This window comes from Cololabis saira, chromosome 12 (assembly GCF_033807715.1).
Source record: "Cololabis saira isolate AMF1-May2022 chromosome 12, fColSai1.1, whole genome shotgun sequence".
Classification (NCBI taxonomy): domain Eukaryota; kingdom Metazoa; phylum Chordata; class Actinopteri; order Beloniformes; family Belonidae; genus Cololabis; species Cololabis saira.
The window spans coordinates 28,087,015-28,113,663 of record NC_084598.1 but is presented as its reverse complement, the minus strand read 5'-3'; the positions used below and the strand labels follow the sequence as shown (position 1 = coordinate 28,113,663).

Sequence of the window (26,649 nt, the reverse complement as noted above, 5' to 3'; positions counted from 1 at the left end):
AGGAGCAGTGCTGCTTTTTAAACGGCCACATTGAGGCACTTGATGCTGAATATTTAAAAAGCAAACATACAATCACTCTGAGTTGAAACCTGGCATAAAGATATACACGTTTTTGAAAATAACTTGTACATGTAACTGTACATAGCTAATTGGATGTTGTATATTTTACATCTTTACTTATAGCCATCAGCACCACAGCATAAATTAAAGAAAAAAACATGAATTAATGGAGCATTTAACAGAGCTGAAAAAAGGTATGCTACTGCATGCAAAGATAGTCAAAGTGGCATAGTAAGGCAGAGTATATATACTATCAAAACTTTTAGTATAAAACTAAATAATTTGAATCACTCCATTAACTTGATAGTCTCCATGAGGTCTCAACATGCTGCTGAAGGTCTCTGTTTCTAAAGATATTATCTGAAGGCCATTGGATATTGAGTCACAATAATGATTGGAATATTTTAAAGCTAAAAATGCAGCAAGAAGGAAAAAAGAAAAAAAAAAAACTCAGACAGACTTGCTGCTAATCTAAAACTAAAAGCTAAAGCACAGAGTCAAAAACACTGACATTGGCCGCTCATTTTAAAAACCATCACTCAAATACATCCATCCTTGTCACACAAGTGTATGCAGGGAAAACAAGGCAGTCCTAAAAATCTCATTTGATATGGATATTTCTCCTGAATAACAATTATGCAAACATTTCAAGTCTTTGTCCCAGTTCCAACATTTTTTTAAAGCCAGACTTTGGGAACCATGACAACACTCAGTGGGTTTCCATTTGAAACAAAGTGAGTCCTGTGCTTACTCGATGAACCACAAAACTAAAATTTAAAGACTGGATTAAACAGAGATGACAAAATCAGTTCATCATGTGTTGTTTACACGGCGTAATAAAAGAGAGGGAATTATTCTCCAAAGGTCTGGACTGTTTACAGTAAAACTTTCACACTGGTTTGATCTTTAATTATCAGCTGCGTCCATTTCCAGGCATTGCAGCACAAAGGTTCACAGAACCCCCAGTGAAATATTCTAGTAAAGGATTTAAATAAGATGCAAGAGTCAAGTAACTTGTGTAAAAATGTCCATTGATGTGCTTCCTGGCTTATCATACAGCTTACCTGTGACTTGAGGCAGTGCAAAATACTGTAATCTTAAGAGGATGTCAGCTGCATATATTAAAAATGAGTCAATACATGAAAATAAGAGGAGGAAAAGTTTTAGATCATGAAATTACATGTTACTACACTACAATCGATTTTGGTTAGATGAGTTGTGAAGTTTATTTCACAAGATTAGCTGAAGCCCTGCGCAGACACTGAACTTCGAAAGGAAGGAAGAAAGAAAATACTGAATGGCAACTGCATAGCAGGATTAATAGAGTTAGTGCATTAAAAGGCACTTTTTAAATATCACTAAATTGTCCAAAAGTTCTCTCCATTGAAAAAAAAAAAAAAAAAAAAGACACACAGTAGACTGGAACATTTCAATACAGATTTTCTAAATGTTTGATTGCTGATTGAAAAAAATTATGACTTAGAGAAAGAAAATGGTTAAGGTACAAGACAGAATGTAATATTGCAAAAGGAGCTTGAGCTCCCATCCTTACATTTAGGTTTATGGTATAAAGAAATAAATTAGGGCTGATCTGTTTTCCTAACTTGGGCAACAACAATAACAACTCTGTAGTGTAGAGGCAATAAGCATTCATCAATAATCATTCTAAAACTGGCAAAAATGTAAACTCAGAACATCAACCACAAGTACAATTTTGGCAAATCAAAGCATGATTCATGAATTGTCACACAAAATTATGACTGAACAAGAGTGGGTCTGTCTCCTGAAAAAAAAAAAAAAAACTTGTCCCCTTATCTGTTGGCTTTAAATCCTCATGACACGTCTCCCAGTGCTACTGATGACAACACACTCGATGCAGAAAAGAAAAAGAAAAAAACTGAGAAAAATGTCAAATACGATGATGATGATGAAGATGATGATAAGATGTACAATACTTGGATCAACCAGTAAAGCACTGATCAAGTGCAAAAGTCAGTCAGTTTTTCTGTTGTGATCTGTAATGAGTTTGCCTACTTAAAAAAACTAGTTCATCACTCTGCGAGTCAGACTGCCGTCTCTCTGCTGGCTTTTAGATTGGGGGCAGACATCTGTCTGCGCATTCGAGGAGGCGCGTGAAAGTTGACGGGGTGGTTAGCATGCTCAATGTGATGGTACTGCTGGTAACCACTGAAGCTGCCATCTGTATACATCATACCATTATAGTGGCATGGAGGTTGTTGCATGTGGGGCGGGGGGTGTGCTGGCTGATTCTGGTGGCGGGGTGGGTAGAAAGCTTGCGAGTGCCTTCTGTTGTTTTCCGACTGCTGCAGAGATTCCATGGAGCCAGAAGGTCGCCGGCGGTGATTAAAGGAGTTGCTGCGGCCTCGTTCGTGGGGCTGCTGGTACTGGTTGTTCCTATAGTTATGCCTGTGACCTTGGTTAAAACCGGGCTCAAAGTCTTTCCCTCTGTGCTGAACTGATGGGCTCGGCAGAGGGGGAGTGACATGGACAACTGAAGCAGCCACCTTGTCTTTGTGCTGTGTTGCTTCCTCAGCCTGGTTTTCTCCCTCTTCTTCCTCTTCTTTGGGCACCTTTAGCTCTATTACCTGCTCATCTGTAATTATGATGTGAGTGCCCGGACTCCATGAGTTGCGATGTTTGGGGTTACTTTTAAAAGGGAAACGCAGCTTACGGTCCTCTGGCGGTATGAAACGATGTGGGCCGGTGTGCCGGCGGAGCTGTTTGGAGATCTCTTGTTGCTGGAGGCTCTTGAGGCGTACCTGCTCTTGACGCATCCAGCGCATGTGGCTCCTCTTAAGAGTCGAGTCGTCCCCTGCACTCTGACCCGTTTGTGGTTCCACATCCTCTGCATCAAACCTTTCAGGAACAGGAGGTTTTCCTTCCAGAGGGCTTGGAGTTCTGGTCATACAAGTGGGAGCTCCCACACTTGGAGGCTTTTCTTGACCCTCTGGGGTGATGAGCGGGAGGACCTTTTCCATTTTAACCATCTTGTGCCTGAGAACACGGATCTCCTCGTCTTTCATGTTATTTTGTTTTTTGACCTCGTGCAGGATGTCCTCAAGTTTATCTATGTGTACTTTCAACTCATCCATAACAATCCCCCCAGGTCGAGGCCCACTGGTTATGACATCCTCGATGCGCTCGTCACCAACCCCAACTGTGTCCCAAACATCCCGGGCCACTGCCCTCCACGAGTCCCGCTCGTTAGGGTCCTTCTTGCTGTAGCTTGCACAGAGCTCCTTCATCTTGACGATAGCTAGTGCTTCGATTTCCTGCCGGGTGTGTCGGAAATCATTGAGTGCTACTTCATAGCATATTTCTTTGACCGCCTGGATCTTCAGGTCAGAGATGGTCACCCACTTGGAGTCCTTGGTGATGCGGCGCCGCTGAGGGATCTGGTACATTTTAACATGCTGTCTTCTTTTGCCGCTGCTGGGCAAGCCACACTTTTTCACTATGGTTTGCAGCTTGCTTGGAGGTAGCTTTTCCCTCAGGGAAGTGATCAGTCTCCAGCTCTCCTCACAAGACCTCTTATCTGAGTCATCCCCACTATCAGAGTCTCCATCCTTGAGAAAACAACACAGGACAAAAACCAAATGGTTCCCAAAAAAAGGAGAAATTACAATGGGAAATCAGGGAGAAAATAAAAGGATGGTTTCAAAAATAAAAAAGGGTAAAAAAAAGGTAGATATATGCAACATTGGAACTTAAACCAAGAGTGGTGTCGAAGTTAAATCCAGACATTATCTGTCTCAAAGAATTTACACTATTTTTGAACTTATGACCCCTCCCCCCAAAAAGATGACAATTACACTCCAATATTATATTTCCATACATCAATACTGCACAAGATGTATGGCACCATGCAGTATAATTTCCCCTAAATTGCTCTGAAAATTAAGAGAAATTAAAGAAAAAACAAACAATCGTACAAGAAATTGTGGCTTCATTGACGTTCTTTATAATTTCCCCTTTTTTTGTTTTCTAGTGAAATGGAAGCAAATACATTCATTAACCCCCTCATCTTGGTCATGGAAATATAATTTTGAATTTGAATCCCAATGTTGCATATTGGTATTAAAAGTAAAGGTAAAGCATGTCTATAATGATTAGAAAGGAAATATCAATAGATGATAGCTGCTGATTGGAAGGCTTTGCAACGTTCTGCGATATTCCTCTTCTTAATTGAACTTTTTAATTTTTTTTTGAAATTTTTTGCTTGATTCCAAACATGCTATACTGGCATGCATGTTGATGGACTTTGGAGCTTTCCCCCCTTTAGTCCAGAAGGTCTGAGTGTCTTTAGTAATAGCAGTGAGTTAGAGGACAGTGTGTTCTTGCAGCTGATCAGAAAGCCAGTCGAGAGGAGAGGCAGGAGTGAGTGTAATTGTTAATCCACTACAAGAAAGTTGTTAGTCGGAAACAAAATGCAGTTTCTCATTTTTGGTAGACAATGTACATTACAGATCACAACCAGTAGGAACAGATGTTCAGATCTGACTGTTTTATATTATATAATATATATATATATATATATATATATATATATATATATATATATATATATATATATATATATATATATATATAAATATAAAGTTACAAAGTTACTGGGAGACTGAAACCTTAAGCCTGCAATTCTGCAAATAAAACCAACGGAATATGAGAGAGATGATTCATTGATTCAGTCTGTTGTAGAGCCTAAACCCAATGTGTGCTACACAAATGTTAAGTAAGGCTAGCAAAGAAAGGTAGCCAAAGAAGTCAATGAGAAACCACATTGTCACTATCTGTCAAAAAAAAAAACTACAGCAGGAATTGTTATCACAATGCATTGTACATGTCAGCAACTGCATTGAAGAGATAAAACAGGGCAAGAAAACTAGAGTAGAAATCTAATCCAAGCAAATCAACAGCCATTTCAGAGCTGACCAGCTCGACAGCAAACACTGCAACTTAGTCCAGAACAAGTACTGAATGAGTTAAGAAAACATGCTATTAACGTGAACCATGTGAAGCAGCGTCATCTTCTAAGATTAGGAATCAGGGTTACAGTGCACACCAATATGGAATCGGTTTCAGAGGAATTTTGATCTTAAAATCAAATTAGTTTTGTCTGGATGTTGCTGCTTTGCAAGATTCAGTCCCACTATAGAAGGTACAGGAAACAGGAAAACAAGGGATGTGGAAAGGTGGAAGCTTTACGATCTAATTCTCACTCAAATTGTTTCAGAAAAACAATCGGTTAAACTCAAGAGGAAGGCAAGTAAAAGCTCATCTGTCTCAAACCAGGAAAACACCCATGCAGAAAGAACAGACATGCGCTAGTGGTCTATGTGTGTTACACACACACAAACCTTAGTATCAGAGTTCAGAGAAAGAATTAGTGCTATATCTAAATGGACCAAATTCAACTGCAGTCTAAGAAATAAATTCAGGCTTTCCAACTGCAACTGACCATCGAAAACCATGCTTTAACTTTAAATTCCACTTATAGTTGAAAGTAGATATTGCTCAAAATCACACACGAAATATCAATAACTTCCTAGATCACGCCGGAAGTTGCTTCTGTTCCTGATACACTTATCAAAATAATAATAAATATGACTTGACTCCTAAAACCCACTCTGCACTAACTTGTTTCGGTAATTAAAATGACAACAGGAAAACTAAGTGAATGCTTTAGACTCACAAAGTGGGTGCCAATATGTTCCGGAAAAATTGAACTCACCAGTCGCTGTTGTTCCAAAAGCTGGTCAGCTTCTTCTTTCTCCTTTTTGTATAAGATCTCCATCTCAGTGAGTCTACACAAGTGATTAAAACGTAATGTGCAAATAATTTAATATATATCTTAGAATCCACATTAGAGACCCCAGACCCACTTACATGCCCTTTGAAACTCATTCAAATAAAAACAGGCTGAATACCTTTTTTCCATTTCCTGCTTCATGTCTATGCCCTGTTTCTCCAGAAGTTCCCTCTGAGCAAACGTCCAGTCCACGGGCTCCACAGGGGTTTCGGCGGAGGGCGTCTTCTCCCTTTCAGCTCTGGCTTGCTCTGGGTGGTTAAACCTGAACACATGGTTCTTTCCCATAATGATGCGGTTGCCTAGACAAAAGGAGAGCACGTTTGGGGCAGAAAATGCAAAAAAAAAAAAAAAGCATGCAATTAATAAAAGGCATATCTCATGCAGGAGCCAGTTTTAACTTATAAACTATGCTGTCTGTTCATGAGTGAACTGATACAAATGAATGAATGAAGCCTTTATAAGACTCAAACTTTTAATACCGACAACATCATGTCCAATAATTAATCTACAGGGATACATACACACAATCATAATTTAGTTCTGTTTCATACACCAGGATGAGACGTACCTGAACGAAGCTGGATTGCATCCTCAACCCGTTTGCCGTTGACGTAGGTTTCTGATCCCTCACAGGGCACCAGCATGACAATGACTAAAGCAAAAACAAAGCGACCAAACCTTTTTCAGTATGTAAAACTTTTCATTTCAGTTTCAAAATAGGACAAAAAGACAACAATCACATTCGCTGTATGTATTGATGACGCACATTTAAGTCTTGTGTTTTCAGTAGCGGCAGAAAATTAGATTTTTTTTTTATCCTATTGAATTAACTGACAAAAAAAAATCTAAGTTTTCTTTTGCATGGATTACAAAAATCCCTCTTCTTTCAAGTCAAAATAAAAAAAGAGAAAAACAGAGGTAATGTCTCACCATCTCCGTTTGCATTTCTTTCACTGCGGAAAATACAGTGTTCCTCTTTGATGTGAGCTCCACTTAAAACGATGTCCTGTCTTCTTTCAGCATCAGCCTGGCCCACCCTAAAACATTCACAGATCTCATTACACTCAACTGTATACCAACTATTTTTCACATTTCAGCAAAAAGTAAACGCTGGAACTTAAATGGAACCTTTAAACTATTATCCAACAAGAACAGCCAAAAAATAATTTTTCATCGGTTATTGTCTACGTGGGATGAAGCATAACAACATACTTCAGAATAGCTTACAGAGAGGCCTGAAAGGACAAAGTGGAACTTTTTACAAACTTTCAAGTCCTTGCTGAAAATTAAATTTTTCAAATTTTGGTTACCTCGTGATCCCGTCTTTGATGTAGTAGAGCAGACACTCAGACATGAGAGGATCCTCATTCAAGTTGACCAAGTGTGGAGTCTGCAGATAAACAGAGAGGCAGTTCACTAAAAATCATGTTTTAATCCATATTCAGCAGTGTGGAAATCTCACTAACACGAGAAATGTCAATCAAATTGACCTTATTTTACATCAAACATAGCTGCCTTCTCGTCAGTACACAAACACAGACAGAAACGGTTGCACGAACAGTTCTGACATCTGAAAGGTCTGACACATCACAGAACAACTACAAACTACCCTAGAAGCTACACCTCCAAACCACCAACCTTTTTTGGGGAAAACACCCCATTAAAGTCTGTATAGAGATCACAAGATTTCCCACTGAAAGGCTAACAGTGGAGTGGAAGAGAATGAAGGAGAGGGGAAAAAAAAGAAAAATCAATAGAAGAAATGTGGACGTGAAGATGGCGGAAAAACTGTCGGTCAGTGATAAAAGGCTACAGTCATGTGAAAAAAAAAACACCCTCTTTCTGTTTACGGTTTTATTTATCAGAACATAAAACGTGTGTTAAAAGTAGGTAAAAAACAATCTCAGATGAACAACAGTACATGACAGTTACTTATTTAATGAAACTAAGCCAGGAAGCGGAAGCAGTGTGTGGAGAAAGAAAGTAATCCATCCTCCATTTAAGCTAAAATTTTGTTGACTAAATAATGAAAAATGTAAAATAAAAATGTTAAATTCACCACTCTGATGAGCCTCCTTTATTAAAAAATGTGACTCTGCTAACAAGCACATACAAGAATATCTGTTGGCCTTCATGGTGATGCCACTGGGGGCTTCTCCTACTTGCTGGAAGATATTATGAGTGAGGGAAAAATATTACTAAATGTAGTTTCAAACTCTGATAACAGCACTAGGCATCTAGGCAACTAGAGGTAAGGTCTGAAAAACACTGTCAGGATCTATCAAAAACAAAGAAATTAACATTTAAATGGTCTAATTCCAAGGGATTTAAAAAAAACAATCAGTCTAGGTCGGGAGCATGGAAATACACAATATTTTAATGATAACCTATTCAGACCTGGCTTATGAGTTTTTTACCTTTCAAGCCTGGATTAAAAGGACATTTTCAAGGGACATAAACTACAGTAGTCTTTGAGAGAAACATACCAAGTCAGTTATTTAAACTGAAAGCCTTCAAAAGGCTTTTTCCATCTTTCTAGAGTCTCTGAACAGTCAAGCAATCAAAATCAATCAAATCAATCGCCTTAGGTCTGAATGGGCTAAAATGCTAGCGAAGACAGAAACACACTGCCAATTATTGGGTTACTTCTAGCGCAGAGAAAGCACTTTGTCTGCTTATTCTATTAAAACAAACCTTTTCGGCAGACATACAATCAAACTGCTCATCAAATGTCACTTCATGGCTAAGCTGAGTGTATGATGAAAATAAATACAGAATGAAAGGACAGACAGAATGGTAAAGTGAGAAAACAATAACGGTCAAAAGTACAGTGAGGTTTCTCAAGGGTAAAAGATGCATGGAAAGTTGAGGGGAAACAGGGAAGCAACTCCACCTATGGAAATACTGACACAATACCGGCTCCATCAATGTCTGAGCTTTTGTCTCTTCCTTTCCAACTCAAAATGTCCTACCTTTTTAGGAGAGAAAACGCCCAAAGTGCCTCCATCTTCACGGATTGCTACACCCATCTCTGCAAGCAAAGCCTCCCTGTAATTTAAACAAGACGCACATAGACTCATGAGTAGTAGTTTATATTGAAATAGGTCTTTGCAAAGATGTTCCAAAATCAATAATGAAAACATTAAAATGCAAAGTATTCGCAGTCACTGTCCCCGAATCTGTGGAACAGCTCAGCCCTGAAAATTCACACTTCTCAAACTTAAGACACGTTCAAATCGCTGCTAAAGGCTCACTTCTTCCTCCTGGCTATCAAGCAAACATGCATGGGGCTGTACTGGTTTTCTATTTTATCATTTTTTTATTTCTATTTATTCCATTTTCTTGTGTTTTGGGTATCGTTTTCTTGCTTTAATGTGTTTTTTTAAATTAATATTTGATCAGCTTTGTTGTTTTTAAGTGTGCTATAATAAATAAATACATTTGACCTTTACTAATAAATGCTGAGTGTATTTTCTTCCACAGAAATTGCAACAGAAAAACATTTACAGCACTGCGTACAAAAGTCTTGGGCACCCCAAGCACTCTTGTTTTACCAAAGCTTAAATCCACATTTATTTTGCAATCTCTTTATTACGATACAAACAGAAACTACAGGGATACCATTAGCAGTAGACTAATAAATTGGTTGGCTGATTATCGACCATACAAAATACAAACTACACAATGTTCAGAACAAAATGTCTCTAGAGGCAAAAGTCAGTATTTAGTGCAACGTTCCACGGAACCAACAGAGATGTAACTTTCTACTTGTATACTATAGGAGACTGAAAAATGAATATGGACATAATTAAAACGATCAACAAGACTCGGAGTGTCTAAGATTTTTGCACAGCAATACATTTACACATCAGTTTTATAATATGCATCTGTGTTGATAGAAGAATATGATATTGGTTTGCAACATTAGAACATGTACTTTGTGTTCCAGACAGTAACACAGACCAATCACCCATCGTGGAGAAAGGGTGTGAGAGGGATGTTTGTGCAGCAGTTTGGTTACGACCAAAAAGGCTAGGGATGTGTTGGTGCAGAGGAAATGAGACAGATAGGTGAAGAGAGAGAGACATCACAAAGGGTTGAAGAGACTGCAGTGAAGCTTCGAGGGACTGTAACGGTCAGATTAGAGCCTCTTACAACAAGATATTTAGACTCGTTGTCCATCAATGTTGGAAATCAAATGTGTGAATGTTTGAACAATCACAAACGAAAGCAGACAAAAAACAAGCAGTCAAAACAAGAACATTGAGAATCCATTTTTAAACAATTCCTTTTAGACATCAAGAGCATTGCATTTATATATAGTATATATGTACAAGTGACCAATAGCAGAAAAATAGATGAGAGCAAAATAGAGCTACATGACGAGCACAATGCCAGACGCACGCACACAGCTGGCCGATCACAGTGCGAGGAGGGTGTGAATGTCGGCCCGCCCCTCTTGGAAAGTTACAACGGATGACAACAGACTCCCACTGTTTGACGTCACAAAGGTGAAGCAGACCATGAATCCCAATTAAGACCGACAAGATGCAATAAAGACAGGGTGGATGCGCACAACGGACACGCATTTCCCCCCTCCGTTGACACAAATGGAAATGAGCAGACGTGGTCTGCCAATACTGACCTCTCCATGCGGATCGACTCCGTCTTCCGCAGTTTCTCCTCCCAGGTTTCATTGAGTTCAGCAATGATCTTTTCTGATTCCTGATAACAAGAGTAAGGGCAAATTAAATGTAGCTATTACAAGTGTTTTTTACTTAGTTAAGCATCAACAGGCAGATGCTAATTTCTTGATTCATCAGATTTATGAGATATAGGTATCTATCTATCTATCTATCTATCTATCTATCTATATATATCTCTCTCTATATATATATATATATATATATATATATATATATATATGTATGTTGTTATACTATTAATAAATATGCTTTTTCTTTATTGCTGCTGATTTACTTATTTATGAATGAAACTTCTAGACCAGGGCACGTGTCAAAACAAGGGGAAAAGACTGGAGAGTGCAACGATTATACAACAGCTTTAATATTTAAGAAACAACAGTGCAAGTCCATCTTTATTTTTTAAAAGCAGTGAGAGCTTAGATAATTCTTGCTCTGTTATTGATCGATTCAATGACACACGCTACTGGTAATACTGAATAAAGCCCAAATCACTCACTTAGGTTAAAACCCATTAATGGGCAGCTATATTTATACGAGGGTTGTAAAGATCATTCCTCACTGTAATGTTTGCTTTTGGGTCATCAAAATAGCTGGGACACGTTAGAAGGAGAATATCTTGTGCTTCACTGTTATAACTAAAAGCCAATAAGACGTGAATCTATTTTGGTCTCGTTTCCTCTCTATATGCGTTGGTGCTTGACGTCACTGGGATGACAGACTGACTGGGCACCATGGTTGCCATGGAAACTGCAGTTCCTCATGCTTGGTTGTTGCAGTCCTATTTACTACCTCTACAGAGTGAGAATATACACCGAGAGCAGGACACACTTGAAGCTCATCGGGTGTGTTTGGACAAATTTAAGTTTATTTAAGGTGAATTAAAATAGATTGGTTAATCAAATACAGTGTGTAAGCTGTTGAGACATTTCAAGTTGGTGTGACTATCAAGTCAAACTATTAGAGGCCTTAAAATAGCCGAGGACAATATTAATATTTAATTTTTTTTATTTTAAATCATTAATTTAAGGAACCTGTTGCTTGGGTGAATTTTCTATCATCTTTTGGAGAACATGAGTGTGGTTTTAATAGCACTGCATCCCATAACATCTTCTTTACCTTGAGTCTTTCAATGGCCTCCTCTCCTCCAGGTGTGGACATGATGCGCTCCTGGATGCTGGTGACTGACTGCAGGCCCCCCTGGCTGCTGAGTGCGCCAGAGGACGGAGAGGCTGTCAGGGAACCAATAGGGGCTGTGGAGAAATGGCCAGGGCGTTGGTTCTCTGAGGCTATCAAGTATCTATTCTTATTGTTCTGAATGTCTTTGAGGTCTGAACAACAACGAGAGAGAGAGAGAGAGAGCAGCAGAGAAAAAGGTGGGAAAGGCCCGGGATATAAAAATAGGGGGAATAAACACATAAAATGGAGGAACGAAATACCAAAAGAGAAGACAAAGAAGGAGACGGGGAAAAGAGAAAGGGACAAAAGGGAGGAAAGACCAATGTAAGACAAACATTGTACGTCAAAGGGGTTAAGACACACACCCAGCATTATGGTCGGCTACAAAACAGCAGCAGTTTTCACACCACGAAGTTTAACAAGGTGTTTACAATCATCCAGAGAAGAATCATTAGATTACAGCCTGCACTCAAGAGCAATTAACTCTCGAGCTCTTACTTTCTATTACTGTGCACAAATAATCCTCATTTTCCTTCTTGAATTATTAATGAACAAGAACACACTGTGTGAAAACTGCTATCAATTGATCTACTGTACTACAGGTTGGGAGGAAGATGGAGACTCTGCATGAGGGTCCAGTGGTAGGAAAAAAAGGAGTAACAGACGCATGCTGCCAAAGTTCAGCCTGCAGTTTGGTAGATTGATTTACTCCTAACATGCACTTGCACAACCACTTTACTGTAACAAAGCAGCATCACTCAAAGGTCAAGCAGCTCACGTCAATATAATGACCTCAGGGATGTCTGCGTAACAGACGCTGGGTTGTCTAAGAGCCGGCAACAAATCATAATAGTAGGGGTTTGACGTGAGAGGTGAAAAGTTTTGGATATGTGGGCTTTCCTATTTTCAAGAAAAACACTTAAATCACCATCTATTTAATTTAAATCCCGATCCAAAAGGCAATAAGTATGCTTTTAACCACCACATTAGAATCGGCAAGTGAGTTTTGCAAACTTGACAAAGGTTTGGACCAATTTTGCAGAATATTAGTGAAAGAATACCAGAGGGCAGATGTGTTAGGAAAGGTTGAGTATAAAGCAGAGAAAAACACCACAAAACTATCCAATACAAACTATCAAAGCACACTAAGTTAGTCAGCTCTGTAAACATACACACTTCTGGTGCAGCTAATTAGAAAAATAAAGTTATGCACCTTCCTTTCTGTAGCTCTGAGCCTCACTTTGAGAACTCAGAAGTGGCATTTTAAAGCTTTGAGCACTGTCACCTGCAGTGGATGATTAGTGAAAGAAAACAATATAAAAGCAGCAAGAGCCACAGGCAACAGGAGAAGCTTCAGAGAGCAAAATGAAATAAAGTGAGACATGGTTATAAAATGATGCATTTGTGTTGGGGGTGGGGGAGACTGAAGCCCTACTCTAAAACATTTCTCTAATAGGAATATTCCATAAGTAGCTTGTAATATAGCTGAATATGAGCCTTCAAGCTGCTGCCTCACCCCCATCATTTAAAAATAAATAAAAGAGCAAGTGCCAAGCCGGCTAACGCGGCAGCATGCTAGCCTATGCCATATCAGGACACCGACAGAAGCCTCGGGTCTTAGTCTTATTCGCTAAAGCTTTTGTTTTGTATAAGCAGCTTCATGCAAAGCTTACAGCATATTTACTATGCAGGTAATGGGGGACCATAAGCAATGTTAGCCATTATATTTAAAGACAAATAACAATATACAATGTATGTCTGGTAGCCATATACACACATTTGATTCCACTTCCTGGGCAATCATCTCCCATAGGATCAACTGAGGGGAGGCAGGAAAACATGAGAAGGGTCAGAAATCAGTGCCAGGTAAGTGAGTGGAAAAGGTTACAGAGATTTCTCAGAGAGCTGAATGAAAATGATGACAAGAATGAGAGCATTTGTTAAGGGTCATGTCATTACACATCATCTAAGCAGACATTGGCAACTAAGCTGGTTATCAATCACTTTGGCTATTAGAATGATTATTAATGAGAATATTATGTCATAATATTATGAGTTATGGCTCTTGTCTTCCACAAATTATGCATGAACTTAGACTTAAACCTATCACTTGCATTTTCAGTCACAATTGGCCTTATGTGACTATATCCATTTTCATTAAATATTCTATAAAGACTTTGCTGCATCTCATAAACTTGAGCTGCATTTCAACCGACAGCAACAGGAACTTTAACCACCCAGGGTTTTTTTTTCAAGAAGCTAAAGAAAAAAAAACAGTTGAGCGGCAAACGTCAGTTACATCTGTGTTTTGGATATTTCAGCTTAAATTTCAAAATGTTATACAAGTTCAATGAAGTTCATATTATCTATATTTAATATAGCTTGTTTGGTTTCTTCGGTTATCGGACACACGGTTTGTCATGACATACCTGAAAAATGCCTGATGCTTCATGGCAAGCTGTGTGTGTGGTGACAGAATACATTAGACAAGCTGAAATGATGTTTACTGCATGAGCTGTTGCAATTTCCTTCTTTCTTGCACTTTAAATGGATATTGAAAGGCCCATTTGAGTTATTTATTTTTTTGTTATTTCACAATAATTATTGTGAAATTATTATTTCACTAGTTATTTTACAGTCATATAATTCAGGCAACAGCTCAAAAAACATTTTTAATAACACTAACCCACATCAATATCGGATCGGATCAAATGGTAATAATCGATTCTGAATCTTAAGAATTGGAATCAAATCAATTCTTGACATTTGAATTGATACCTGGCCCTAGTTTGCAGCGATGTAACTGACGTTTGCAGTGACGCAACTGACGTTTGCATAGAGTGAGCGACGTTTGCATAGAGTGAGCGACTTTTGCATAGAGTGACCGACGTTTGCATAGAGTGACCGACGTTTGCATAGAGTGACCGACGTTTGCATAGAGTGACCGACGTTTGCATAGAGTGACCGACGTTTGCATAGAGTGACCGACGTTTGCATAGAGTGAGCGACGTTTGCATAGAGTGACCGACGTTTGCATAGAGTGAGCGACGTTTGCATAGAGTGACTGACGTTTGCATAGAGTGACCGACGTTTGCATAGAGTGACCGACGTTTGCATAGAGTGACCGACGTTTGCATAGAGTGACCGACGTTTGCATAGAGTGAGCGACGTTTGCATAGAGTGACTGACGTTTGCATAGAGTGACTGGCGTTTGCATAGAGTCCTGACAACCTTCGCTGAAGTACCAGAGCTGCCTTGCTTTTCAGACCAGCCAAGAGCTGTTTTACCTAGAAGTGTTACACACTTCAAGGTTTTGGATGTTTCTATTTGTCCCTTAGAACAAAAATGCTGTAAAGATTCCCCCTTTTTTCTTGTTCTTACTGGAAGTCTTTGACCTCATTCTTTTTCTCTCACTCATCCACCTACTGTCTGACCTTTTGGCTGATTACAGCAGAGACTATTGAGACAAAAAGGTGGAAATAATATGCTGATAATACTCCCAATCAGAAAGACCCATCCTGAAGGTCAAAGGTAATCGTAAAAGCACTACATCCCCATCACAGTTTCCATGGGAGATAACATTCCTCAGACTGAAGTCTGTTTCGCCCATATTGTGCAAATAAGATAAATTCACAGAAAAAGGTTCTTACGGTTGAAATGCAGCTCCGAAGGAATCAGCATTTTTACGTTAAAATAGTGTGCAATTTAAATGTTGTACTTGCCAAGAGTCATAATAAACTAGCATAAAAGTAAATTTTTTGAATTTCTTTTTTTTCTCTCCTTCTTTTAAAGCCTTTACTTTTGTACCAGGAAAAAGTAAAAAAAAAAAAAAAAAAAAAAAACAGATGATTGAAAGCCATGAGACAATAATGGAGACAGAAGACAGAACATGTCGTGAGCCTGTCGCTGGCCATGAAAATAAGGTAGATACTGTTTAGCTGCAGGTATGAAGAGCAGCTGTGATGGCATAAAACTCACTCTCCAAGATGTCTCCAAGGCCCTGAGCGCGGAGCAGATCCTTAAGTCGAGCTACCTCATCCTTCAGGTCACGCACCAACTTATTATTGGGATCCTCATTGATGACAGCATTGCATTTGATGTTCTTGGCTCGGTCCGCATAGCTAAAAACAAATGTATTCAGCTGCTTAAATCAAGCATACTTGCTTTGTGAGCTGGTACCCAAACCCTGGCTAAACCCAGAGGAACTTACCGTAGCGTGCTGAGGGTTTCATCGTAGTTTATATCCGCAGGGCTGAGGGCAGCTACCATAGCTGTTCTTGAGTTTCCACCTGATAACAACAGTTCAGCAGAGATCTTAATCATGTAGCACTTTAGATTACACACAGTGTATAAACCAGAACTATGTAAAATTAATTTCAAAACAACTGCATAATACCCTAAACTAAAAAAATATTATTTACTCATTATATACCTGAATCAAGTCTGCTGATATCATGCCTCTAAGGCTGGCAGAGACTAATAAACATAAATTGATTCATTTATGGACCGTTCCTTTGTTTTCTGTGATGCAAACTGGTTATTATCACTTGATGTTCTGATAAAATGATTTCACTTAAATATCCAAGATTTAATTTCCACCAATAAAGCCAGTTTATTGAGTAACACTAAAGTTCCTACCAAGGTTTTCCCTTAGCAGCCATGTCAGAACAGAGTCTCTATAAGGGATGAAGTCAGATTTTTTCTTCTTCTTGCTCTGTAGTAGGAAAAAACAAAAGTTATAACAACGAGGGGAAAAAACAGAATAAAAACAATGAGAGGCTGCACAATATTAATGTTACATGTCAAAGAATCAAAAGGACTTTTTGTCCAGGAGCTATGACTGTGAGTGTCACTGTGCATGCCACCTAAAAGGGCAGCAACCAAATTTCACACTGTACATATCTAAGAGGTTTTAAATCTGTCTCATGGGATGAATTAGAGGTTAGTGGTTGAGCTGCCAAAAGGTTTACCTTGCTGGTACAGTTATCCTGTGTAAGCAGGGAAAAGGAGAACGAGAGGAGTCACAGAGGCACACATTACAGTATGCCAACTTAAGAAGACAGGATCAAGTTTAGGAGGCAAAGAGACAGACTGTAAAGGAGGAGGTGGACAGAAAAAAAGATGAAGGGATGAAACACTCACCACTTCAGCCAAGGCAGAGATAACCTTTCCTAACGTGGTGAGAGATTTGTTGATGTTTGCTCCCTCCTGCAACCACAAATAAATTCATATTAAGGAACTGTTTGTTAAAGCTGTTACTAGATGTTTCTCTTCATGCAAGTCTTACCTTTAGCCTGGTGCCTTTAGCTCCAGTGGAATCTGCACGTTCACTCCCTGCCAAGTCTACCAGACTAATCTTACTGACCTAAGCGGAAGGGGTGAATTACATGAAACAAAATTGTTAAGATTTCTTAACAGGGGCAGGTGAATGATTCACGCTTCATAATTAAATGCATATCTTTCATCAAACATAGTAAGCTTAACTGGCAGTTGTATGTCATAATCTTCTCAGTGGGAAAACATATATATACACAAGCCAGTGGTTTTGCAGAAATGTTCTACTTTTTATTGAATCTAGAATAGTCTTGGAGGAAAAAAATAATTTCAAATCAACCTGTGATGTGAATAAATGAATTAATTAATATCTTTATTATCCCCAAGGGGGGATTTGGTTTACAGCTAGCAGTAAGAGGAGCTAAGACAAAGATTAAAAAAAAGGATATACAGTCATTAATTCAATATCTTCATTAAATAGACAAGAGTGGACTGAATCTATTCAGATGAAAAATCTGAGATTGCCATCCCTAATATAAATTATAAGGATAACACAGAAAGCAGAAAAAGTATCTGTTACAAAATTCAAAAACTTTTCAAATAGTTAGTAAATCAACCCTTTAAGGTATCTGGAAAGAATCGCACATCGTTCCACACACAGCGCATTCCTGTTAAGTGAAATTCCGTTGCCTAGATACAATAGGCATTGTCTTACGCTTACAGAGTGGTCTTTGTGTCTTCAGCATCAGGACAAATGCTTAAAGGCAAATCAGAAATTGATCTTTTTCCTTCACCATTCAGAGCCAAATGGAACATTTTTACATATTCAGTACAGCTCTGAAATTCTCTGAGAATAACCTGAAGGAAATACATTTACGAATGTAAGTGGCCAAATCAGATGGACTTCATGTCACACAGACTCTCTCTTTAAAGCTGCCTCCCCCCTCTAACGGAAAGCCTGCGTGACTTCTGAAGGAGACCATGAGTGAATAGAGAAGGTAATTGTCTTGAGAGCCAGCGTGTGTCTTGCTGACGTTTGTCATGCGATTCTAACATAGCTCTAAACCAAAGGAATACAAACATCAATGTTCAAGAGGGGAGTCACGGCATGCACAAATCCAGTGTCTGAGAGCAGACAGGCATCCTGTCCTGCCTCCTGTGTGCTCCACCCATTTCCAACTGAGAAAACTAACAATTTGCTGCTGTATGATACTGTGTGAGGGCAACATCAGACAATATCCTGAAACTCTTGTTAAAAACAGCTTAACAGGACATCTTAGAGAACAGAAGAAATCCAATAAGTTTATCAAAAAAAGTTGTCTGGCGGTGTGGTCTGCGCTGACCTTTTCGGTGGAGAGGTCCGTCTCATTGTCGTGTTTCTTCTGTGTGAAGACGATGGTGAAAACTGCATGGGACCTACTGCTGGTCTCATTCATGTTTGTTGCAGCCACAGTTCTGTAGATTACACATCGGGGCATAGTTAGGCAAAAAAAAAAACAACAACGTACAGATGTTTTCCAAGCACCTTAATTATTCCTAATAAAGTGGTAACTATTAAAGTGTTTAAGGCTGAATAACTGGTGTATTACAAGCAGCGTCTCTGGATGTACACCTATTCCAGTGAAATGAGTGATTACATTGTCCAGCAGAGGTGGATAATGCTGTGAAGACACTAAACAGGCATGCACAAGCCACACTGAGACGCATGGTCACAGGGGAGATATGGGCTTTACACGCCACATTTTAGAAATAAGCCCTTTGGGTCAGCAAGGGAGGATTAAAGCATAGTTCACTCCTCCCTACGAAGGCTCTCACGACACACACACACATGTGCACACACACAATAACCTGCAGCCTAAGTCATCCAGATATAGGTTTATTTGTTTAAGTTTAAACTAAGAAATGCAGCGTAGGGAAGGTTCTGGTGTCCCAAACTACTTATTTTACAACCAAGACATCAGATCAAGAATTTTAATTCTGATCTTTTATCAGTCAGAGTCATTAAGGGTGTGGATTATCTCACATCTGAGCGCCGCTACAACTGCTCCTCTCCCTGTTTCGTATGCATTCAGCAGGATCCCGGTGCTTGGCTCACCTGGCCTTGTTGCCTGCATCCATTAAGTCAGCGATATCCGTGTAGGACGTCACAGCTAGCTTGGACAGATCCTCCACGTAGGGACCCAGTAGTGGATGCTCTCGCACTCGTAGATTCCCTTTGTTCTTGGGATTGAGCAAATCTCGCACCCGCTCACAGTAGATCTCCATGTAACTGACCTGCAAGCAGTTTTCCATTGAAACTGTATCAGCACGGGAGCCCCCGGACAACAACTTCTTTCAGTGATGTGAAACTGAATCAATTAAAAAGATATGATAATGCACCTAAAGACTATGCACGCACATTGGTATAAATGTTGTTTTTTTATTTGCTTTTATAATTCTTACAGGATACTTCACCAGCAGATTTCCAATGAAATCAAACTGTTTTTAAACACTTTATGAGGAAAAACTAACAAATATATGCACAGACAAAGCCCATCATCAATAACGCTTAAGTCATGTATTCGATATCTGACTGGTACCAGATACACTGTCACTGAAAAGCAAGGGGTGGCTCATTAAAGAGTAAGGAGTTAGGATTTCACAATGATGAAGATTACAGACTCCAGATCACTCAAAGCCTTACCTCTACGGAGTAGGAAAGCTCGTCTTTGTTGGTCTCCTCATTGATCTTTTCAAATAGATCTTCACATAGCTGAAAGGCAGAGAAAGAGGAATGTTTAATCCAAAGTGACTGTAAGTAATGGAGAAGCAAGACAAGATGTTGCAATGGTAAAATGCCATCTTAATACATTTTGAATTGGAAATTCTAAAAAAAAAAAAAAAAAATGTATTGCACAAACCATGGGAATGATTCCTTCTTGTCCTTCCTCCTGCTTTCCCATCATGGTGTAAGATTTGCCAGCTCCAGTCTGGCCATAAGCAAAGATGCAGACGTTATAGCCTTCAAAAGCATGCGCCAGCATTTCCTTGCCGATGTCATTGTATACAAGGTTCTGTGAGGCAAAGCTGGTGTCTTCAGGCTGTACAAAAAGAAAAAAGAAAAAAAAAAGTACGTAGTTAGAAACTATGTCCCATGAAGGTGTTTAAAAGACTGTTTGGGTGATTGTGCTTGATGGTGGAAAAGAAAAACTGTTAACACTCACTGTGGTATGCGACCAGTAGGAATAATCAAAACTGAAGGTCTTTGCTGGTTCCTTTGGCTGTTTGGGGTTGAGTATCGCTGCGGAGGAGAACCAAAATAAGTAATGTGGTTAAAGACATCTGGTTCGAATATGAACGTTACAAAAACTATTCCCATGTTCTTATAGTTTAATTTGAATGCCTTTAGAAGTAGAGGGTACAAATCCTTGGTAAAATGATTCAGCAGTGTTTGGAGGTAAGCCTGCACCACTGAGGGAATTTACCCAGCCAGGGAACTAAACCTATCTTCACTATTCATCTCAAATAACTTTTTTCAAACTTTAAATGGAATATTGAGAGCCTTCGAAACCCCCAGTGCTTCCAGCGGATAAGTGGGGAAGAGAGAAAGCAAGCTGGGTACCCAGAGGCAAGCAGCATCTAGCCAGTGGTAGTTTTTCAACTGGGAGTGAAGAATACCCGTACGCCCGCAGTTTATAATACCTTTGAGATAAAAATAAGTCGTACAGGAACAATAACAAAAACATTTGGCGCAACAAAGTTCACCCCACTGAAAATGCCAACGGTTTTGAAGCTAATAAAGGTTAAGCTGCTAGTAAAGTAGACAGCCAGCAGCCTCTGCTATCAACAATGAAAAAAACTAAGACAGTACGAGGAAAATCAGAGAATTTTCCAGTACTGGATGATCAGGTATTTATCTTTAGTTGAAGGTACTGCATCATAAATTTGATCAGAGACCACACAATACACAATACCAAGTAGGAAATATTCCTCTGACGCAGCGTTACAAGGACTTTTCGATCTCGTTTCATGCGACACAAACAACCGGACAACTGGAACTTTAAACATTGGTGCTCTTTTATATTTTGAGATTTCTTTTTCTGCTGGATTTTGAACGATTAAGTGACAGAAACATAAGGTCCTGAAGCTTGTTTGATTTAAGAGAAAATGTAAAAGCTTTTTTTTCCTCCTGCACTAGAATGGTCCAATTGATGATCTTGAAAAAATAATTCAGTTCTTAAAAAGAAAAATTGGAGTTATACCTAGAAAAAAAGACCCATGTTTGCTAAGTGCCAGTGAGAAAAAAGTTTTTATTTTTTTCAAGTTTCTTGGTTAGCATGACAGTTACACACTCCATCAATAGACCAGCCTACTGATTTGTTTATCCCAGCTGTGAGACTGCAGCTGCATTGCAGTCATGTTCCTCATTCAGAGTGCCTTTTTAGAGGGGATGTGATATATTTGTTTCTGAAAGTCACATGAGCTGGTGACACATTAAGGAAATCTGCTTTGTTTGAGAACCGCATATGTTCCAAACATTTTCCCCAAAAATGGCATATCTAAATATATGCATCCTAACTTGTATCATATATAATGAAGCATTGAAGTAAAGTGGAGTACCAACTTTGTCTACTTTTACCACATAATTCCACCTTTTGCATCTGCAGACAATGCCTCCACACTAGCCAGCTGTTCATTGCAGCCACACACATTTCTTAATAAGAAAGAATCTGCACCATGCCCGGTATGCCATCCCTTTCAACCACGCTGGTTGGTACCCGCGGGACAAATGTACCAGCTTTTGAACTGTGCTCTGGATATGCAGCAGGGAGAGCGAAGGGTGCTAATGTGTTGCAGGATATTTGTAGATTGTCATACTCCAGTGACCCCTCCAAGTCATCTTCTTACACAAACTGTACTTTTCATTGGGTAACATTATCTTGTGTCATGGGCAAAGCAAAGAATTTGCTTAGGCTGAGCTAAGGGGGAAATGAAAGAGGAAGGAGTGAGAAAGAGGCTGAAAGAGACTAAAAGTAACTTCTGTGAGGTGAAGGGCTTAGCAACAATCCAAACAGAACAATGGAATCCAAAGGTTGGCCTAAAGGGTTGTATCTTGTATGAAACATACAATCAGCACTCTTTCTGAGGAAGTCAGTTGTGCTAGTCACAAAGCAGTAATTAGCTCTGTTTTATGCAAAATTTCTGTGTTGCTTAATAGCGAATTAAGGCTAAGCAGATCTAGCTTTTTTTTTTCTACATGAGGGCGCTTGAGATGCTTTTGCGTCAAGATGTCGCCAGCAGTGTGCTGAGAGGATTTCAGCAAACTTATCAATAATGCAGGAGAAGTGGAGAGACAGGGATTGCATATCGCCCTCCATGGGTCACATCATGCTGACAGAAAAGCACAGTGTGTCCCCAGAAACCATCACACGCAACTGCTTCATGCTAAATATGTGATAATTATAGCAACTGCTTGCACTGAAGCAACCTTGCATAGGTAAGTATTTTGCATTTATTTGTATCGTCTACAATCTTAAGGTTAAGGTGCAAAGCAGCAGCAGCTTCCATATTGGGCACTGGAAGAGGATACAGCGAGGCAGGTGGCTAAATAAAGCCCATTTTCACCTCTGACCTGCATCCAAAGGGAAATTTGAGACAGCCCACGAAGAAATGAAGGGGGCTTTAGCTTACTGGTGACCCTATTCCCCTTTCCTGGAACAATCTAAAGTGGCAAGGAGGCAGTCTTGGCTTTGATTCAGTGACAGCACATAAAACAGAATGATGGTGAGATAGTGACATATTGCTGACATTGGACAGTGAAATGCTCTTCACAGGCCACCAGACTCAGTATGACAGACAAGAGAAAGTATGATGCGAGCTTCCTGAACTCTGAATCTGAAAACAAGTCCCCAGTTCATTTTGGGACTCTTATAAGACTAAGTATATTTTGCCATGTTAAAAGGTAACTGGGAAACTGCTCATCGGGTGAATCATGCCCATGTGGCATAATCGGCTCATTAATTTGCCCACTCACAGCAGATACTCGTTTTATCCATGGAGGTTTCGTCAGTGCGTCAGAAGCGGGGGTCTGTCATTTATAAAAGTAGAGCAAGGACAAAGATGCAACTACCACACATACGTGGCTGTACTTCTGGCCCTCGTCACATGTGTGTGCCGTCTTATTTCTCTTCATTTATGTTTTATCAACAACAAAAAAAGTCACACATTATCCCTCAACATATGTAAGAGCTATATACACCTAGATATTCAAGAATTAACCACTTTTTTCTTACACATTATGAGTTACTCCTCTCTCAATTTGGCATCTCAGTTTGATTCATTGCGTGATGTAAAGATGCAAGCGTCTATTGCCCCTTTGCATCAGACAGTGAATCAAACTGAGACGCCAAGTATGAATCCTTCCTTCTTCCACTTATAGTAATTGTTCCATCTGTAGTTTCGCCGCAGACTTGAAATGGAAGACACATTCTGCTGCCTCATAAACAACGTCATCAATCCGTCTTCCTCCACCATGGCAACAGGTATAGGACCAGACTGGTTGCCATAACAACTTCAACTTGGCACAGAAGGGGAGGATGCAGCACACTGCGTTCCCTTTTTCTCTTGCCTCGCGCATTCCTTATCACTCCTCTCTGCAAATTATTTAGTTATTTAAAATACAGGTTTATAGAGAATTATAGCAATTCTTCAAGTACTGATTTCATGCTTTTGGTGGCTTAAGCACTCTGAAACACATAGAAGACTTAGTCTGTAAAGCTTTGGGATTTGTAACTAAGACATTAAGCTACTTATCATGTCAGACCCTATAATCATGAGAACTTTCACTTAAAAAAAAAAAAAAAAAACACCCTTATAAACTTCCTTCAATATAAGAAAATTAATCCAGGAATGAAATGTCAAAGACAGTTCACCATTTAAGTACAAAATTATTGAGGGAAAAGGTATGTGAGCACAGTGTACACATTTTAATATTGGAATATTCAGAGTCAACATTAGCCCATGAAACAACAATAAACAACCATAAAAATCAGATGCAAATTTGTAAGGAAGATTACAAAAGGAGACACAGTTCTAATGAGACTCCAAATATATATATATATATATATATATATATATATATAAATGACAAGGCACCAGGTGTCAGAAAGGGAAAGTTAAGCCTTGTGCACTGTGCAGCATCCTTCCAAGGGATGTAAAACTGAGAGGATGCTAGCACTCAGCAGGAGCTTTCTTTTTTCAAAGCAGGGAGGATCGCAGTTAACCAACCGCATCCTGCCATCTTCAGAACATCACTCAGCTGGTTGTAGCTGGCAGACATTTTCTGCGCCAGTGTTCAACATGGGGCCTATAATCCAACCTGGAAAGCAAAGGGAAAAAAAAACAAAACGACCTTCCGTAATTAGGTTGTTAGGAGGTCTCTGAGCACCAGATGGGGACTAAAAAGCTAGCCCCCATTACCTGAGACTAGCAGACAAGCAGAGACCAAAATGGCTGAACATATCAACCTCTCTCTTCCTGTAACCATCTAATGACCTGCAAGCTGTTCGTTCAAGCTGATCAATGCTGATTTAGTATCACAAGAGGGGGGGATAATGGCATTAAATAAATCCATATCCAAAACCTTCAAAAGAAAAAAACAAACGAATGAACTGTGCATGGGCTCTCTGAACACATGGACTCAGAGAGCCAGTATCGTTTCAGAAATGTAATTATGATGCATGCTTCTATAAGGAAAACTGAGGCATTTTAATAGCATTCCCAGGATCTGTGTGTGCATGTGGACAGGAGCGTGACAAAACTGTATGCTTTTGAATTATATTTCAAGTCATTTAATTCATCCATGACATTTAGTGAATGAAATAAAAACCTTGACTTGACCAGCAGAATCAAGCATGTAACTCGATACAAAAGACATGGTGAGACAATGTCATGGTCTTGACAAAACAAAAGCTACTTTAACAAAAAGAAAGAAAAAAAAAATCATATTTATAGGATAAAAATATATTAAATTTGCAGTAGCAGTTGAAAGAGAACTATAGTTATGCATAAATGTTCTGCTAAATGTAAATTTATGCCAACTCTGCAACAGAACCTTTCCTGTTACACATCATATGAGTAGAGACTAATACGAAGCGATATAGTAGCGACTTATATGTAGTGATATAGTAGCGACTAATACGAAGCGATATAGTAGCGACTAATACGAAGCGATATAGTAGCGACTAATATGTAGCGATATAGTAGCGACTAATACGAAGCGATATAGTAGCGACTAATACGAAGCGATATAGTAGCGACTAATGTGAAGCGATATAGTAGCGACTAATGTGTAGCGATATAGTAGCGACTAATATGTAGCGATATAGTAGCGACTAATGTGAATCGATATAGTAGCGACTAATATGTAGCGATATAGTAGCGACTAATATGTAGCGATATAGTAGCGACTAATGTGAATCGATATAGTAGCGACTAATGTGTAGCGATATAGTAGCGACTAATACGAAGCGATATAGTAGTGACTAATATGTAGCGATATAGTAGCGACTAATATGTAGCGATATAGTAGTGACTAATATGTAGCGATATAGTGGCGACTAATGTGAAGCAATATAGTAGCGACTAATGTGAAGCAATATAGTAGCGACTAATGTGAAGCGATATAGTAGCGACTAATGTGAAGCGATATAGTAGCGACTAATATGTAGCAACTAATGTGAAGCGATATAGTAGCGACTAATATGTAGCGATATAGTAGCGTTATATAGTTTTTTAGCAATATAGTTTATAAATATAAATTTGTACATTTAAACTTGATGCGAGTCTTTTGCTCTCTAAGTTGCAGAAGCTAACAGAGGAGGATAAGACTCGGGGAAGATTCTTACAAAGCTTGTAAATGTATTCTTATGATGATGCCCCAGATCAGACATATCCAAAGATATACCATTGCCATTGAGTGTTGCATGAAAAAGCTCATAAAAAAACCGACACAGACTCATTATCTAGTCAACTAGTTAATGAGTCTGTTTCTGCTTATATCCAGTGTCAACTAAAGATCGGTGTCCAACAGTGATCAGTTCAGTTATGCTGCATATACGGGACTTTGACACAGACTTCTTGCTTGACCTGCCCTCTTCCATCATATCGAAAGAGGAACTGCTACCATCACAGTTCAATAGTGTCTCGATAAACATCTTTATAACAGCCCACCTGTGCTAGAGATTGTACATGAGTACTGCAGCAAAGCAGCTGCTGACATGGGGGAATGGTGCAGGCAATGTAGCATTACTGCTACTATGATTGTTTAGTCTTAAAACAGGAAGCATGAAAAATTGGATGTGGTACATGCTGAAGTGGCCATACAAATGCTTTGCATAGTCTCTGCAGTGTTTTTGGCAGGAGAGTGTGTGATGGTTTGGTTACCAGGGCTGCAGCGCAGGTGACAAAGTTATCACTGGATGCAGCTCAAAGCTGGGGGCTAAAAGTAGCATCTGAGCACTCCTGTACACATTTGACAAACAGCTGAGCTGGTTGCAACCACAACACAGGATGTACAACATCTCCAAAACAGAAACCAACATGTGATATCTCAACTGACTAACT

At 39.2% G+C, this 26,649-nt stretch overlaps 1 protein-coding gene across 34 annotated transcripts in view; it reads right to left on the bottom strand.

Annotated features, from left to right (window-relative positions):
- kif1b (kinesin family member 1B) overlaps positions 1–26,649 on the bottom strand; it is a 61,580-nt gene that overhangs the window by 20,790 nt on the left and 14,141 nt on the right. For 8 of the 34 annotated variants that reach the window (XM_061736378.1, XM_061736372.1, XM_061736375.1 and 5 more), the window contains exons 3-25: positions 20,250–20,326; positions 19,947–20,126; positions 19,730–19,798; positions 19,142–19,320; positions 18,390–18,501; positions 17,060–17,137; positions 16,915–16,980; positions 16,743–16,760; positions 16,411–16,486; positions 15,983–16,061; positions 15,751–15,893; positions 13,550–13,591; positions 12,986–13,057; positions 11,713–11,924; positions 10,536–10,615; positions 8,863–8,938; positions 8,585–8,638; positions 7,529–7,591; positions 7,201–7,280; positions 6,821–6,927; positions 6,459–6,542; positions 6,009–6,189; positions 5,813–5,885 (exon numbers count right to left, since the gene is read on the bottom strand). In XM_061736378.1, coding sequence (XP_061592362.1) covers positions 5,813–5,885; positions 6,009–6,189; positions 6,459–6,542; positions 6,821–6,927; positions 7,201–7,280; positions 7,529–7,591; positions 8,585–8,638; positions 8,863–8,938; positions 10,536–10,615; positions 11,713–11,924; positions 12,986–13,057; positions 13,550–13,591; positions 15,751–15,893; positions 15,983–16,061; positions 16,411–16,486; positions 16,743–16,760; positions 16,915–16,980; positions 17,060–17,137; positions 18,390–18,501; positions 19,142–19,320; positions 19,730–19,798; positions 19,947–20,126; positions 20,250–20,326 — 2,201 coding nt within the window. The remainder of the gene's footprint in view (positions 1–5,812; positions 5,886–6,008; positions 6,190–6,458; positions 6,543–6,820; positions 6,928–7,200; positions 7,281–7,528; positions 7,592–8,584; positions 8,639–8,862; positions 8,939–10,535; positions 10,616–11,712; positions 11,925–12,985; positions 13,058–13,549; positions 13,592–15,750; positions 15,894–15,982; positions 16,062–16,410; positions 16,487–16,742; positions 16,761–16,914; positions 16,981–17,059; positions 17,138–18,389; positions 18,502–19,141; positions 19,321–19,729; positions 19,799–19,946; positions 20,127–20,249; positions 20,327–26,649) is intronic. The other 26 variants (XM_061736390.1, XM_061736399.1, XM_061736403.1 and 23 more) reach the window with 13 other exon arrangements.